General features: G+C 52.3%; 1 protein-coding gene across 1 annotated transcript in view; it reads right to left on the reverse strand.

Annotated features, from left to right (window-relative positions):
- Positions 1-1,316: 1,316 nt before the first annotated feature.
- Positions 1,317-16,443, reverse strand: part of LOC111154914 (von Willebrand factor A domain containing 5B1) — a 38,593-nt gene continuing 23,466 nt past the window's right edge. The window contains exons 12-21 of the mRNA XM_022514870.1: positions 16,115-16,298; positions 15,055-15,245; positions 11,497-11,698; positions 10,689-11,003; positions 8,736-8,873; positions 5,882-5,995; positions 4,592-4,666; positions 3,927-3,996; positions 3,267-3,384; positions 1,317-1,823 (exon numbers count right to left, since the gene is read on the reverse strand). Coding sequence (XP_022370578.1) covers positions 1,317-1,823; positions 3,267-3,384; positions 3,927-3,996; positions 4,592-4,666; positions 5,882-5,995; positions 8,736-8,873; positions 10,689-11,003; positions 11,497-11,698; positions 15,055-15,245; positions 16,115-16,298 — 1,914 coding nt within the window. The remainder of the gene's footprint in view (positions 1,824-3,266; positions 3,385-3,926; positions 3,997-4,591; positions 4,667-5,881; positions 5,996-8,735; positions 8,874-10,688; positions 11,004-11,496; positions 11,699-15,054; positions 15,246-16,114; positions 16,299-16,443) is intronic.

Consider the following 16,443-nt stretch of genomic DNA (forward strand, 5'->3'; position numbering starts at 1 on the left):
AGGGCATTCTGTTGGAGCCCCTCTCCCCCTCCGCCCCTGATGAAGACTGGTCATTTCTCAAGGCTGGGACGTGTGCCAGAGCCCACAGCACCCCCCACAGGTCACTTTGCTCTGTGGGGACCTCCAGATCTCCCTGGAGAGGGACTGGCTTTGTGCCAGGGCCCTGGGGCCCAAAGGGACCACTTGGTGAAGCGATGTTAAGGCCTTGGAGAGGGGGTGTGAGGGTTCAGCCTGGGGTCCCAGACAGCTGGGCTTCCAGAGGAGTCTTCAGGGCAGAGGTGACTGGGCCCCCAGGGTGTCCGAGGCTGCGCCCGTCACCACGGGGTCCAGGTGAGCTTGAGGGGGGAAGCCCCCAGGGGCTGTCTGCTGGACCATTCAAGCGTCCTTCATTTCTTTGAATAAAACCCCCTCCCAGCTAAAGCTGCTGGTCCCAAACGCACAGCCAGGCTCTGTCTGGTTCTCTGTTGCAAAGAGGGCCCCCGGGATCCCCAAATAGAGCTGACGCAGGGCCCCCTCGTGCCCCTCAGCACCAGCGGCCTTCGCCTTGCACAATTCCTGAAACTGTGCAAATTATTTAAGTTGTCGCCTGGTTTCTCCACCGGCTTCTGTGACCATGTCTATTCTGTTCAGACTATTTTAGCACAGACTGAAGCTTGGTTTTAATACCTCAGCGGCAGGTGTCCCTCCTGGGCCTCCCTACCTCCTCCTCTTAGACTGGAGATCACTGACAGTCTGCAAACTGACGTACACTAGGACTTCCAAGCCCTGGGAAAAGGCCCCTGAGTGACTTTGTAGCATGTTGGGAAGGGGAATTCTCCAGTGGGTTTGTGAGTGGGATTTGGGGGTGCCTGACCGTCACCACGGAGACAAGGCAGTGGGCAGAGGTGGTCTCCCGTGCTTGGACGTGAGCTTGCAGGTCTGGTTACTGGCAGTCTTTGGGTTCGCTCATATCTCCCTTTTATTTGCGGGGGGCATTGCCCATGGGATCCTCTTCCAGAGAGAACTGGGATGTAAGCTGTATTTTCTCTCTCCCCACCCCATGGCTGCCTGGGCATTCTTTGGAGCTTCTAGAGATCTCGTCCAACCTCCCTTACCTCACGCACTTATTTTACAGGTGGGGAAACTGAGGCCCAGACAGGGGGCAGGAGCTGGCCTACAATCGCACAGCTAGGTGGTAGCAAAGTTGGGATTGAACTCAGGCCTCCTGACTGCCAGTCCAGGGCTCTTTCTAGCAACCAGTATATTGGCTACAGCTGCAAAAGCTCCCCCGTGCCAGGCCCGCACCGTCCCCTTCCCCTCCGCTCTTCCCACCCCTACTACACGTAATTTGGGTTATAGCAAAGCATGTTGAACTCCAGGTTCTCGTCCCAGTGCCGCAGGAGCACGAATAGCTGGCGGCCGGCCGCCCTGAGGGTGCCCCGAGTGCGGCCCTCGGGGACCTCCTGCTGCTCCAGCCAGGAGTTCGCTTTGGCGGCCACCAGCTCCCACTCCACAAAGTAGGAGGCTGAGCTGTGCTCTAGCCACGCCAGCGCCACCACGGTGGCCCACAGCTTCCCCGTGTGTTCTACCACAGCCCTGGGCTCCCAGCCTGGCTTGCCCTCTGCCAGAGGCTCCGGGGAGAAGCTGTCGCAGGAGGGGAGCCGCGCGGAGGAGCTGGTGCACCCCTGGGGACTCGGGGTCTTAGACTCCGGCTGGCGGGCGGTGAGGGACACTCGGTGGCAGGTGAAGGGTGAGGTCCACTTGAGCTTCTCCATGGGGATGTGGACGGCCTCACAGAAGGCTTGGTTGAGCAGGAAGGCTCCGGAGGCCAGCTGCAGAGACACCTATGTAGGGGGTAGCCCCTCGGGGGGCCTCAAACTTTTTAGACTGTGGAGCCCCAGGCCGTGCAAAAGCCTGGGTCCACACAGCCCGCCCATTCATCCCCCCAGATCCCCCCAGCCTGCCCCTCCCACCTGGGAGATCTGCAGGATACTCCAGCCAACCGAGCATCTCCGAGCTTACCCCATGGGCACTTCAGGCTGATCAGGCCCAACCCAACCTCTTTACTCCACACCTGCCTCATGTCCTGTGTAGGGGGGCCCTGCTTGGGCTCTGGGGTCATCCACTGCCGTTGGGCAGACTCAGGGCAGCTCACCTCCCTGTCCCTCCCTCCACGCTGATCAGTTTCCAAGTCCGGACGGGTGTACTTTCTACTCTGCTCAGCAACCCGCCAGCTGCCTCCACTCTCCTCCCCTGTCCCCCGCTTCTCCTCTTTCCTGCCTTGGAGGGGTTCTAGTAAGGCATAAACCATGGCGCTCTTTGGAAGCCATCAGCTCAGTGACTTCAAGTTTCTCTTAGAATCAGCGATTTCCAGAGCACTGGCTTGTCCTCTCCCTGCCCCCAGACCCCAGTGCTCTGGTCCCCAGGCTCTCTCCTTTCCACACTGCCGGCCATGACTCCTCACCCTTCTGGTCTCCGTCTGACCACTGCCTGGAGTCTGTGTCTCCCCGCCCCCCCGCCCCCAGCCACCACACCTCACCGCACCAAACCCGACCTCTGCACTCACAGCACCCAAGCGTCAGGAGTGTCTTGTTCCTTGTCCATGCCCCCACTAGACACTGAGAGCCATGAGCTCAGGGACTCTGTGCATCCAGTTCAAGGTCGTCTCCCAGGGTCTAGCACCGTGCCCGGCTCCACAAACTCTTAAGCAAGCACAGAGCTCTGTGGCCCAAGAGCCTTGGAAATTCAACGTTACACTATGCCTCGGGCGTATAGGGACAGGGGCTGTGTGGGGCAGCTCACACCGTCCCCTCTCCCAGCACCCTCTGATCCCCAAGCCCCACTGGGCCTCCCATGCGGTGAGACCCCCTACCCCCTGCTTCCCCCCTCCAGACCTAGGCTTCTCACCCTGCCACAGCATGCCGGGCTGTCTACAGCGTCACTTGCTAAACACAGTGTGTGTTCCTGCGGTGTTAATTTTACTTGCTTGTGAGCTATTTCAAGGCTTATTTTTATGTATTGGAAAATAAACACACATAGATGGTGGAGTAGGACGCAAAATTCCTGTGAATTTTTAAAGCCAAGAGAGCAGATTGCAAAGAATATTCGTGATGCTGGCGCTGGCTTCTAGCAGCACTCTTAGGCCCCCAGCCCTTGCCCTGCTGCCTACTTGCGGGGGAAGGTCTCGGTCTTCTTCCCTTTGGGAGAGGGGAGGGGTGGGCAGGAGGCTCCCAGGAAGGCCCCTCAGGGAGTGTTGGAGGCTGAGGTCTGGGGTCTGGGGCACTCACCAGTGGGATGTAGTCGAAACTCTGGGTCCCTGGGCTTGACTCTGGAGCCTTGGTCAGCGGTTTGTTCAGGAAGCCCTTGGCTGCCCGAGTCAGCAACCTGGACTTGCTCAGACTCAGCCTGTGTGGGTGGAAGCGGGGAATAGTGGCCAGAGCTGTCCCCTGGTGTCCCCGGTCATCCCACCCTGCCCAGCGCCCACTCAGCTGCCCCCAAAAGTCAGGGCCAGAAGGGACGTGACAGATGGCTTCCTCCAACTTCCTCATTTGGCAGCTGGGGAAACTGAGGCCCAGGGAGGGAAGCTTGTGCTTCTTGAGTCACTCAGTGAGTTAGCGGCACCCTAGATGATGAATAGGTGAGGGTTCTTTCTGGGACCCTCTTCCAATAGCATACTCTCGTTCAGCCCAGTGGCCAGAGAAGCTTAGGCTAGCTCTCCCGGGGGATTTGCACCTGCACAGAGACCACAGTGGTGGAGGCGGGGGGCTTCCACAGTGCGGAGACCAGAAGGCAGTGTATCTGGGTAAGAGGGCCTTCTCGATACCCTTCAGATTGTTCATTTTTGTCTAAATGTCAAGTTGGGTCTGCTTTCCACCTTCCAAGCCAGGAAGGGTCCCGGGGAAGCAGGTGGTGTGGCACAGCCCACCTCGCGGGGAGACCCCACGTACCTGGATCCAAAGAGAGAGTCTGAGGTCTTGAAGGAAGAAAGGGTATTGGTGACCAGACTGCGCAGGGGACCTGGAGAGCCATAGAATGACAGTTGGGGCATGACAGACGACCCTGTCCAAGGGCTTCCTGCCCAGGGGGGAAACAGAGGCCCAGAGAGGAGCAGGGGCCTGCCTCTCTTGCACCCAGGTGGTGTGGGGAAGGATGAAATACGTATGTCCACGTGTAAGAAATAGGCCTCTGAGTTTCCGTGGCCGGTGGCTGCTGGTGTCTTCTGTTACCCGTGGGGGGCAGTGATGGCTTCACATCAGCCCCTCCCCCATCCCTGAGAGGGGGACATTGAATTTCCTTCCCTGGCACATTGTGGAGGCTTCTGAGCAGAGTTAAGTGGTAGAATGATCCCTCAGCTGGGAATCGGGAAGTCTGATTCCAGGCCTGGTGTTGTCACTAACTTGCTGTGTGACCTTGGACAAGTCACTTGACTTCTCTGAGTCTTAGTTTCCACATCTTTAGATTGAGGGTACTCCTCTATTAATCTCACGCAGGGGTGTTTTGAGGAATAAATGAACCACTGAGGACTTTGTTGAGCTAAGACACTCTCTTGGCCAGTGGGTCAGTCACTGTCCCTACCTTAACTAAGGACAGAGTCGGCTGACCGCCTACTCACCTTCGGAAGCAACGTACTTCTCGCGGCCCGGGGACGTGGCCTCACCAAAGGGTGCAGTGGGGCTTTCTTCCACATCTACAACAGATGATGAAGCCAGTGAGGCCTGAGCTCCTCTGGCTCTCCCTCTCTCACCTCTCATCCCCCAAGGAGAGTGAAGGTCCAAATCCACACTATGTGGGGGGTGGGCTGGGAAAGCCTGCTTGCGTGGGCCTTTGTCTTCTAGAGATAACACCCCTGGTCTCCCTAAGAGTCCCATGCTTGCTCTCTCTCTCTCTCAAAATAAATAAATAAATTTATTAATTAAAAAAAAAAGAAGGGATTTGTGATTTTGATGGAAGCCATGGGCCACCAAGAACTGAGCTATGGACAAATGAAAAGGTAGACAGAAGCTTCCTTTGGACGGGAAGCCCAGCTTACAACAGCGCCCCACCCCCCCAACGCCGCCGCCCCATCCCCAGTTTGGGAGGCCCTGAGGGACCAAAGAGCTGGCAGAGCTTTTTAATTCTGGTGTTACACACTTTTCTACCCCTCACACACTGTTCCTTTTTCACCCCATCAATGTCTGTGAGAACTTTCGAGTTCCTCAGGTAAAAACTTAGTACGATCTGGGTGTCTGGCCTCGCGGCCAGGTGGGACCTCTGATGTACTTCCCATGCACAGGAGGAGGCCAGAGATCCTCACTGAACATGAGAGAGCAGGAAGGAAGAAGGGATTCGGACCAGTGCAGCAGTTAGGCTGTCTTTGGAGGGACCAAAAGACATGCACACATTCAGGACACAGAGAGTTAAAACTATTCCTGTGAATGAGTGCCAGGTCACAAAAGGGTCAAATCATGGACACTTAAGGACCTGACAAAATCAGGCAAAGGCAGAAGGGAAGCTTCACGAATCCTGAAAGAAGCCGAGGGTGGGACCCAGACAGATGGAGCTGCCTCTCTGCTCCTCGCTTTCCCCCTTGCTTATTAGTTTTCCTGGCATTTGGTGCCTGAGAGGACTCAAGAGATTGGAGCTGAGAACAGCCCCGGGGCTGGGCAGACTTTGAAAGGGGAGAGGTGGAGGGATGGTGCGGGCTCGTGGCCTCCCGGCACTCTCTCAGCAAAGCTGTGTTTGGTGGTGGCACACGGAGCCTCCGAGAGTCTGTCTGGGAGGCCTGGTCTCACCTTGGCTCTGCAAGGGGACCCAGAGCGCAGACTCAGAGCCTGGCTTCTGGGAGCCTTGGACACCAGCGCGCCTCCCAGGCTTAGGCTTAGAACACACATGAGGCAGCTCTTACTTAGGTTCTGGAATTTGCCGTCTTCTGCTGCTGAGTCTTCCCCGAGCAGGGTCTGAGACCGTCCGAAGCCAGCAGCCGGGCCCCTCCTCTGTCGGGTCAGGACCTGAGAGTTGACCATCCGCCATGCGGCACCTTCACAAGGACAAGGAGAGGGGGTCAGTTGGGTACAACTGTGTCAGTCCTTTGCCTTTCCCCCAGGTTGGTCACTTGTCCAGAGGCAGAAAGACATTGTACAAGGTAAGACCATGAACTTTGGAGCCAGAATGACCTGGGTTTGAACCTCAGTCCCATCTCTTAGTAGCTGGAGGGGGTGCTAGCCCCTCTGTGCCTCAGTTTCCTCATCTGGAAAAGGGGGATAATAACCTTGCCAGGTGCATGCTATTGCCAAGACGATGCTCAGGAAGCAGTAATATTTTCTAGTTAATCAAAAGGCTGGTTTTCTCAGAACATCCCACTTTTCATTCTCTCCTAATTTGTGGTCTCAGAAACCAAGGTTCCCCTTCCCCTCCCACAGGGCAGGCCCCTGGAGTCGGAGGGCCTCAAACAGCACATGGATAAAGAGAAATGAAGCTATAGCACCCCTAAGTGAGTTTTTGGGAGCCCCACTCTTGGAGAACACAAGTCTGTAAACTATTCCTTAAAAAAAATGAGGAGTTCTACGGGGAGGTAAGTTTGGAAGAAGCTGCAAACTAGAGTCCCTTCTCTGAGCCTCGTGATGTATGTTAACATACTAAAGGCTCTGACAAGTTCTGCAATCAAGAAGCTGTTGAGCTTTATTTAATCCAGTGCTTCCTAAATGTATTTCCTAAACTGGGACTTCCTAGTTTGCGCAGAATGGCTGTGCTCAAGACATGCACTTAGGGTCCTGGTTTCCTGAACTACACTTTGGGAAGTACTGATTCAGGTCTTAGGGGGCTGTGGGACTTAGGTTAAGACATGGACCAGCTCTCTGAACCTTCCAGGCTGTGTGTGCTACAGACGCTAGGAGGATGGTCTGAAACGGGCAGGGAGGGAGAGAATGTCATTTGGGATGACAAAGCCCAGTGAATGAAAATATGCCTAGTGCAGCAATAGTCTGGGCCACTGGCCAGAACCCGAAATGAGAGCAACCTGAGGAGGGAACAGGTCATCGATGATTTTGGTGCCGTAGATAAAAAGCAGCAGGAGAGGAGGGAGACGGGAACAAGGAGAGGCACATTTTGTTTTTAAACATTCTTTCAGGAGATCTGCTAAAAAAAACAAAAAATAAAGAAAAATAAAGGAAAAAAAAGGAGCTGCAGAAGGTAGGAAAATGTAACTCAGGAGAGAAAAAGTACATATAGTTTATGTACCTATGAAAAGTATCTCACCAAAAAAACCCTAAAAAAATTCCCCAGAGAGCGATTCTTCCCTTCCTTCCCTGGAAGCATTTAGAAAGACAAGCAGCACACAGTGTTGGTGCAAAGCCGACCCCCTGAACAACCTTTGTAGTCAGGTCACTTTGAAAAACTTCAAAACTCATCCCAGTTTTAAACGGGCAGGACTTTTGATCTGCAATCTTACTTCAGAGAGTTAATTAGCCCCAAGGAGATAACCTGACAGGGGCATAAAGATGTTCTTTGGGGGTGCCTGGGTGGGTTAAGCCTCTGCCTTTGGCTTGGGTCATGATCTCAGGGTCCTGGGATCAAGCCGAGCCCCGCATTGGGCTCTCTGCTCAGCAGGGAGCCTGCTCCCGGACCCCCTGCCTACCTCTGCCTACTTGTGATCTCTGTCTGTCAAATAAATAAAATTAAAAAAAAAAAAAGATGTTCTTTGCACCATAATTTACAATAATCAAGAGGGGAGTAAAATGAAGGTCTAGTATCTGGGGGGCTCATGGAAAAGGTTCTGATAAACGTTAAGTGGTAATGGAAAGGATCAGGAGGGAGTACAGACTCTGCAGCCAGGCCACGGGATGCCAAGCCTAGCTCTGCCCCTCACTGCTGTGTGACCTTGGGCAGGGAGCTTAGCTCCCTCTGCCTCTATCTTCCCACCTGTAAAATGGGGATAATAATAGCATCTTCTTTGCAGAGCTGTGTTGAGGATTAAGACATTCGATGTAGAGGGGTGCCTGGGTGGCTCAGTGGGTTAAAGCCTCTGCCTTCGGCTCAGGTCATGATACCAGGGTCCTGGGATCGAGCCCCGCATCAGGCTCTCTGCTCAGTGGGGAGCCTGCTTCCTCCTCTCTCTCTCTGCCTACTTGTGATCTCTGTCTGTCAAATAAATAAATAAAATCTTAAAAAAAAAAAAGACATTCGATGTAGATAAAGTGCTTTGGAACCCTGTCTAATTGATGATGAACATAGAAAACCCTGTAGCTATTGAAGTGTTGATAGACATTCACCTTCGTGGAAAGATTTTTTTTTCCACACCCACATTTGGTAGAACACAGCACATATCGGTATAATCCAACTCATGAAAAATTATCTGTCTTTTGACTTCTCTACGTGTAGATATTCATAGAGAGAAGTCTGGAAAGATGGTCACGCCAAGGAGGTAATGAGTTACTCATTTCTGGATGACTGTCAAGTCCAGGCATTTTTATTTATGTCTTTCTATATTTTGGAATTTTCTACGGAGAGCACACACATTGTCCCAATTGGAAGAATACAGTCAAGTCCTATTCATTTGGTGGGAAAAAGGGAGTGGGGGTAGTTTCATTGCCCTTTGCAGAATAGTGGGTGGGGGTTCATGTACCCACCACCCTGTGGTGACCGAACCATTGGCCAGGGGCCTTTTTGCTTCTGGGCCATTCCTGTACCCCTCTCTGCGGGTCTGTGCTCCTTTGTGTCCCAGTTCCCCTCTGCCAGCCAAGGGGGGCTGCTTGGCCCTCAGAAGAGCCCATCTGCCTTACCAGAGTTGGGGTACCCCACCACAGTGGGCAGGTACCGGCTCTTGCTCACGTCCACAGGCATGAAGACTGTATACTTGCTGATGACGTTGCAGGCTTTGCTGGTGTGCACAGCGTTCACCTGATAACGGCGGCTGGACCCTGCGGAGGGAGAGGCTGGGGGTCATTGTGCGGACCCAGAAAATCCCAGCTGACCCAGGAATTCTGGAAGCTAAAAGAAGGACTAGATCAGTGGTCTCTGTCTTTGGGATTCCAGAAGCCCTTCAAATCAAGGGGTCTGTGCACTTGCCAGTTAAGGACATTAACCCCCACCCCCAAGATTATTAACCTCCATCATCATTTCATAAAATGAGGACATTTTAATGTAAAAGAGCTAAGACATCTAGGACAAAAAGATAGTTACACCCCTTAAATAACTTGAGTGTTATTTAAAAAAAATCCTCTAGGGGTACCTGGTGGCTCAGTCAGTGGCCTGAGTGTGCCACCCTCGATCTTGGGGTTGTGAGTTCGAGCCCCAGGTTGGGTGTAGAAATTACTTAAAAATAAAAGCTAAAAATACCCCCCAAAACCCCAAACCCTCTATGTCGCCCGTATTCTCTATTTTAATTTTACAGCTATCCGATAAAAACTTTGCTGCAGGATTTCACAGGTCCCCTGGCAGGGTGGGGACCACTGGTCTGGTCCATTGGGACAATCTTGCAGAGAAGATTGAAAACCAGAGAGGGAGAGCAGAAAACACAGGGTCACAGAGAGAGTTAGTAATGGCCCTGGGATCAGAACTCAGGATGCTCTGACCTCCAAACCCAAGTTCTTCCCACAAAACAGGTGAGCAGTCTCCAGAGGGTTGTGTGTTCTCTGTATCTATACCGATCTATTCTCGGTGTGCACCATCGTGATCCCAGGAATCACGGTCTTAGGAAATTTTGCCCCAATTCCTGAACTCAGTTACTTCCCCACCATCCCTGTTACAGGATTTCTTGGATCCCTGTATTTCTTAATAGGACAATCAGGCCAAACGCAGTCAATTAATTGTGCGCGCAATTATTTGATTCATGTTGGCTTCCCCGCTAGTGCGTGCATTAAGGATTGGAATTGTGGTGGTCACTGCACTGTTCAGCCTCGAGTCTGGCCCCGAAATGATCCAAAATCAATAAATGGCGTTGATGAATGAGTGAGTGGACCAACTAGGTCTAGTGGGTTCTGTAATAAGGTGTGGTCCCAGGGGAGCAGGTCAGGCGCCGATCATCTGGCAGGCCGCGTTGTTCTGTCTCTCGAGGCCTACGGGGGGGCGCTGCAAGGAGAAGCCCTGGGAAGTGAGAAGGAATGGGTACTGCAGCAGACGGGGAAAAGGAAAGAGAGGAGAGGACAGACAACCGGATCACCAGATCACCGGATCACCGGATCACCGGAAGGGATGGGAGGGGTGAAGGAACCCAGGGCTAGCCGGGAGGCATCTGGGGGCTGGGTGACCGGGCGAGGTGTGGGTAGCAGTGATCAAGGAAGGGATGGAACCCTGGGCTGTGTGTGTGTGTGTGTGTGTGTGTGTGGGGTGGGGGGGGGGGGCAGGGGAGGTGGAGGGTGGGGCTGGTTGTGCTGGGACCGAGGGGAGACACCGGGAGGCAGTGGTGCGGGGTGGGCGGGCGGTGGGGGGACGAAGAGATGGAGCACTAGACAGTGGCGGGCTGTGGGAAGAAGGAAGTTTGCTGAAGCCTGGGGAGGAGAGCAGATCACCCGTGGGTGGGCCAGGAGGAGGGTGGGGCCTTCCGCCCGACCTTATGGAGGGGGCAGGGCCCGAGGTGGGGAGGAGGAGAGAGGATCACTGTGGGGACTGTGGGATGGGGCGTTGGGCGGGGCTGCGAGGAGTGGGCGGGGCCCTGAAGTGGGGAGGGGTATGGGGTGGGGCTGCGAGGAGGGGCTCCCGGAGGCTGTCGGGAGAGCGCTGGCGACGGAGGTCACCTGGCTCGATCTCGCCTTCGCGCTCCGCCAGCTGCTCAAAGTCGCGGATGATGGCGCGGGCCGCCAGGTGGTGGAAGGTCTCGCTCCACAGGTCAGCGTCCTGTGCCCCTCCCCGCTCCGGGCCGGGGGGCCCCAGCTCAAAGGTCACTTCCCACTGCAAACGTTGGCTGTCACGCAAGCCCTTGACCACGGCCTTGCCCAGCACCGGGCCTGGAGTGGGGGGCCTGCCGGGATTGATCCGCTCCTCGGACTCTGCAGGGGGCTCCCAGTCCGAGGACGTCTCAGTCTCGAAGGCGGAAGGGTGATGGGACGGCTCTGCGGGCAGAGGGACAACCAGGCGGTGCTCTGAGCTGGGGCACAGAGGGGCAACCCTCAGGGACGTCATTCCTCCCCAGGGCGCAGATATTGCGAAGCAAGTACAGTCTTCTTCCCCCTACCCTCCACCTCGAGGAACACACGACTTCCTCCCTAGGGCAGCTGGATGGTATGGACCTGTCCCCAACATGGGGCAGACCCACCTCCAGGAATCCAGTACCTGAGGTGGCCAGATAGGGTGGGGTGGGGACACTTGGGCAGTGAAGAGTGCAGCCACAGGGACATCTGGGAGCCTCACAGCCAGCCCAAGGGCCAGGTTGATCCGGGAAGATCAGGATTGGTGAGGTTCTCTGGCACGGAGGGGCCTCTTCCCCCCACCCCACCCAAGGGCACAGACAAAGGCGTTTGCCCTCAGTCCTATCATATGAAGCTGGGCTACAGCCAAGAATTCGTCCCTGTTCCCGATCAGGTCCTAAACCCTGTAGGCACTTACCCAGGTCCCCAGGGTTACGTCTGTCTGAGGCAGGCTTCAGGCTAGACCCAAGATCTTGCTCTTTCATGGGGCTCCAGGTCTGGGTCTCCTGGCTGGAGGGCAGGCTGGGCTGGCAGCCTTGGGGCAGCAGAGAGGGCCTTCGGGCCCCTGGGCCCCGGAGTTTGGGGCCCTGGCTCAGGTCCAGACCACTGTTCAGCAAGGGCTAGGAGTTTAAGAGGGAGGGGAGGAAGCTGAGATCCTGGTGGCTGCCCCTTCCCTCCACCCCTAGCCACAGCTCTTTCTCAGGGCACCCCAGGTCCTATAGTACTGCAGGCCACATAACCTACTCTCCACTACCCATGAGAACCATCAACACAGATAATCCCAAAGCATGGATACAGCCCAAACCATGGAAAACTGTGAAAAATCACATACCAGGGATAATATTCTAAACCCACTTTTTTTTTTTTTTGCCATAAAGTCTAAAACTTTGTGTGTGTGTTGGAAGGAGGCTAAAATTATCAGCCTTTTCCTTATGTCTTCTCATATGTCATGCTTAAAAGGTCTTTCCCACTCAAAAAAAATTCTAGAATTTTTATGATTTATTTTTGTTTGCTTAAATCTTTGACTCACATGAAATTTATTTTAGTGTAAAGAAATAGGAACAAACCTTTTCCTTGGTTTTCCCAGTAGTACAGATCTCAACACCACTTATTAAATATGGTTCATTCATTGAGTTTCTAGGGTTTATCAATCCCCCACCTGTATCCTGTCAAAGCTCACATGTACATTGGTTTTATTTCTGGACTTTCTCTTCTGTATTGTGGATTTAATCTGTCTGTTCTTGTGCTGGTACAAAAAAACACCAAAAGGCATGGGATAAACTGGGAAATATAGCTGCAACACACATGACAAAGATCATTTTCAAAAAAAAGTTCTTATAAATCACTGGGGCAGGGAGGCAGAGGGAGACTATGGGTTCAGGGTATCTGTAGGCAATACACAGAAAAAGTATCCAATAAACCCATGAAAAAAATGCTCTGCCTCATGAACATTGCTCTAAAATAAAATAAGTTATATGACTTTTTTTTCCATCTTCCAGATTGGCAGTTATTTAAACATTTGATGACGCCTACTGTGGCCAAACCGGAGACAGGGTTTCTCTTGCGGACCGTTGATGGGAGTATGAACTTGAGGCACACCTGTGGGAGGACACTTTAGCTGTGTGCTGTCCAGCAACATTAAATGTGCACAAGCTCTTTTGACCCAATGATTCCATGTTTAGAAGTTCTGTGGAAATGCACAGGAAGTGAATATCTATGTGCCTGTGATGTAGATTCGTTGCAGCGTTGTTTGTAAAAGTGAATCTTTGGACATTCTCAAAATGCACATCCAGTAGGGGTTGACAAAGGAGTTATGGAAGATCCATACCATGGGATGTCACACAACACGCATTGAAATGAAAGAGTCGGGTTTCTTCATACCAGGGTGGGAAGATGTCCAAGATCAAACGTATCTTAAAAAAGTAAATTGCAACCGTTCTGTATTTTGACTGTGGAGATAGTTACAGAACTATGCGTATGTCAAAACTCACAGAACTGTTCACCAAAAAGAGGAATTTTACTGAATACCAAAAAGAGAGAAAGAGAGAGAGAGAGAGAGAGAAAGAATTAAAAAGACATTAAAAGAGTAAATTAGAGATTTGCATTTGGATTTTGGAGATATCCGGTGATAATTGGATATAATTAGAGATTTGCAATGTGATTATTCAAAACACATATGTGTGTTGTGTGTGTGTGTGTGTGTGTGTGTGTGTGTCTGTGTGTGTGTGTGTGTGTGTGTGTGTGTGTGTGTAGTATTTCTGGAAGGAAACATTGAAAATCAGAGGGTTCGGGCACAGGGAAGGGATAATTTTACTTTTACTTTATACCTGCCTGAACTGTTTGAGGGTTTTCATGGCAAACTCTGAGTATGTATTACTTCTATAATTAAAGAATATTAAATTAATTAAAAATGAATTTTGTGCCTCCGGGAGCACATATGCTTGGTAGGGGGAAGCGGGTGGGGCAGGGGCAAAAGGCACTTGCAAGGTGAAACAGAAAAAGTGCCTCTCAGGTTTTTAGGTCAACAGTTAATCATCGAGGTTTTCTCATCTCTATTAAGTATTTACTGGGAAGAGGATTGTGCCTCTCCATTAGATAGGGGTTCCTTAGGGCAAGGGCTGGGCTCCTCCTTCCTGTCTCCTCTGGGCCTGAGGTCCTAGAGATGGTACAAGGGTGTGGGAGAAGAAAGGGACTGATCACTGGTCGGATGGCCTTGGTAGGAGCTGGTATCCAGCCAGGGCTCCTGGGTTCCAAGGGGGTACTTAATCCCTGTCTCCCATCAGAGGCTGGGATTCCCCTCACCCCTACCTTACCATCATCAACACACTGAGAAACAGACGCTGCTACAGTTTCCATGGCAACGGATTAGTCTAAGATTCAGCCTTTCACCCAGCCAGAGGCTTCAGGGAGGGTGTATGTGTGTGCTCATGTGTGTGTGCGTGCGCTGGCATGTGTGTGTGCGTGTGCAGGGTAGAATTAGATTGGAGAAGAAGCTGAGCAGGCGATTAGAAAGACATGAGCAAGGATGGGCCAGGAGCAAGCAGGAGAGAACAGATGCTAAACTGCCCAGAGTTCTCACCAAGGAGAGTTGCATTTAAAGGACACCTACTGTATACCAGGGGCTGCACCAGGCATTTCCTCTCCTATCAGCCATTGCCTGCAAGTCTTCCACTTAGAGTTAGCTCCCAGTCAATGCCTGCTGATGGCAGTTAGCTCAATCCACTGTACAAACTACTCTCCCCATTTCCTAGATGGAAAAGTTGGGGCTCAGAGAGGGTAAGCAACATGTTTGAGGAGCAGAGTCCACCTGACTCCAAGGTCAGTGTCTTCCAGCTGCTTCAAGTGATTCCTGGTTAAGCACTGAGAAGGGCTTGCAGGGACAAGGTGGCAATGTCTCTCCCCTTGGGAACTATAGGAGCTTATGGAGAGGCAGGGAGGGATGGCGATGGTGGGTGGAAGCGGGAGAGCGAAAGGCTGCTTTTATGGAACCGTGACTTACAATGACAAAGCTACGTGAAACCTGATTCTTAAGAAAGTGGATAAGGTACGCAGATAACAACAAACACCAATTTGGTTTAGGACAGTGTTTCTCCATCTGGTGGTTTTACCCTCTTCCTCAGGGACATTTGGTAATGAGTGCAGACAGCTTTGGTTATCATGCTGGAAGGTGGTATTCAGCTGATCGAAGCCAGGGATGCTGCCAAACATTCTACAATACACAGGACACAGCCCCTTCGAATGAGTGTCAATGAGGCTGCTCCTGGCCAGCTGGGAAGTATTGTGTATGGAGAATGGGTGATGTCACTGAATACTGGATACAGTCACTGAATACTGGATACAAGCAGATCAAGATCCAGAAAAATGAGGAAGAAGACACTCATTTTGCAGTATAAGTAGTGGACCTTGTGGCTGAAGCAGGAGACAGCTCTCTCCCCAGCTATGGTCGCCCCAACTCCAACCCACCCTGCTCAGGTACCTGCAGATCAATCTGCCACCAAGGGGCATCTGTGATGCTCTGGTTGGTGAGGTCCTGCAGCTTTGCTTTCCGAAGTGGGTATCTCTTGGCAGGCACTGTGGGGTCGCTTGCTGTGGGGGCCCTTGGGGAGGGCTTGTGGTGGGTGATCTGGTTGGTGCTGTATGCCCGCCGTCGCTGGGAGAAGTCTAGAGCTGGGTAGGGTGGTGACAAGGGGAGCCAGCAGGGTGGGGAAGAGCGGAGAAAGAGAGAGAGGCTTGCATGCTCCTTTCCTGCTTGGAAACTTCTTGCATTACCCACTGTTTGCCTGCTGAAATATTTGTAGATGTCTCACCTCCCCTGGCATTCAAAGCCTTACATAAACTGGGGTCCTAATCCATCTACCCAGCTACTGTCCTTTCTGCTCCTTTTTCAGGGTACCCTGTGCTTCAAATGTAAGAGATGAGTAATCAATTGCGATGTGTTTTCTAGGTGTCACATTTCTACATCTTTGCTCAGCCAGTTTCTGCAGCCTGGAATATCCTCTCCCTTCCCACATCTAAGAAGCAGTGCCCTCATTATGTCTCTGTTGATATCGTCTAACAATGTGTCTTTTCTTGGGATCTCCCACAGCTTATTAAACTTCACTGTGGTCCCTGTCACTCTGCTTCTATCAACGTTAGAGCCAATTGTATCTCTTCCCCTAGGTAGAGAGCTTCTGAAAGACAAGAATTCATGTTTGCATCATCTTTGTTTCCCACGCTGTGTTTGGTACTTAGCCTTAGTAGGTGATCAACAAATACCCTATGAATGGAAATTAGCACCCTAAAGAGTGCAAGCAGCTCTAGACCTGTCTGTACCTTCCCTCTTGCTGGGTTTCATGAGCTTAGCCAAGTTGCTTAACATCCCCAAGACTCAGTTTCATCATCTGTAAAATTGGTGAACTAGGACCCATCTTCACAGGTGCTAACTATTCAGTGAGATGGGTTCTATAAAGTGCTCAGCACAGAGTAAGTGCTCAGTAAAATGTAGCAATCATGGCCTCCCTGGAAGAAGGAGTGAAGACAAGGAGCAGCAGACTAACCAGGATTAGTGGTGACATCTCCAGTGGTTGGCTGGGCATCTTTGGGCTGCTTGAGGTTGAAGTGTGACCCCATGCTCTTGGCAGAGTTTCTGGCATCTGGGCTGGGCCCCTCATCCTGGGAGTGGTAGAAGACAGAGCTACTGGACCCCTGGGAGTGAAGCATGCTGTATCGTCTCCTCTTGTCCTGGAAGGAGGCAGAGAAAAGAGGGCTGGGAGTAGATGTCAGAAAGAGCATCTGTAGGGGAGGCAGGGGTAGGACAGGAGGTGGGAGACATTCCATCTTTGAGGATCTGGAATAACAGGAAAGTTTTTCTTGCTTGAATCATTTG

This window comes from Enhydra lutris, unplaced genomic scaffold (genome assembly GCF_002288905.1).
Source record: "Enhydra lutris kenyoni isolate GAN:26980312 unplaced genomic scaffold, ASM228890v2 scaffoldscaffold38, whole genome shotgun sequence".
NCBI lineage: Eukaryota > Metazoa > Chordata > Mammalia > Carnivora > Mustelidae > Enhydra > Enhydra lutris.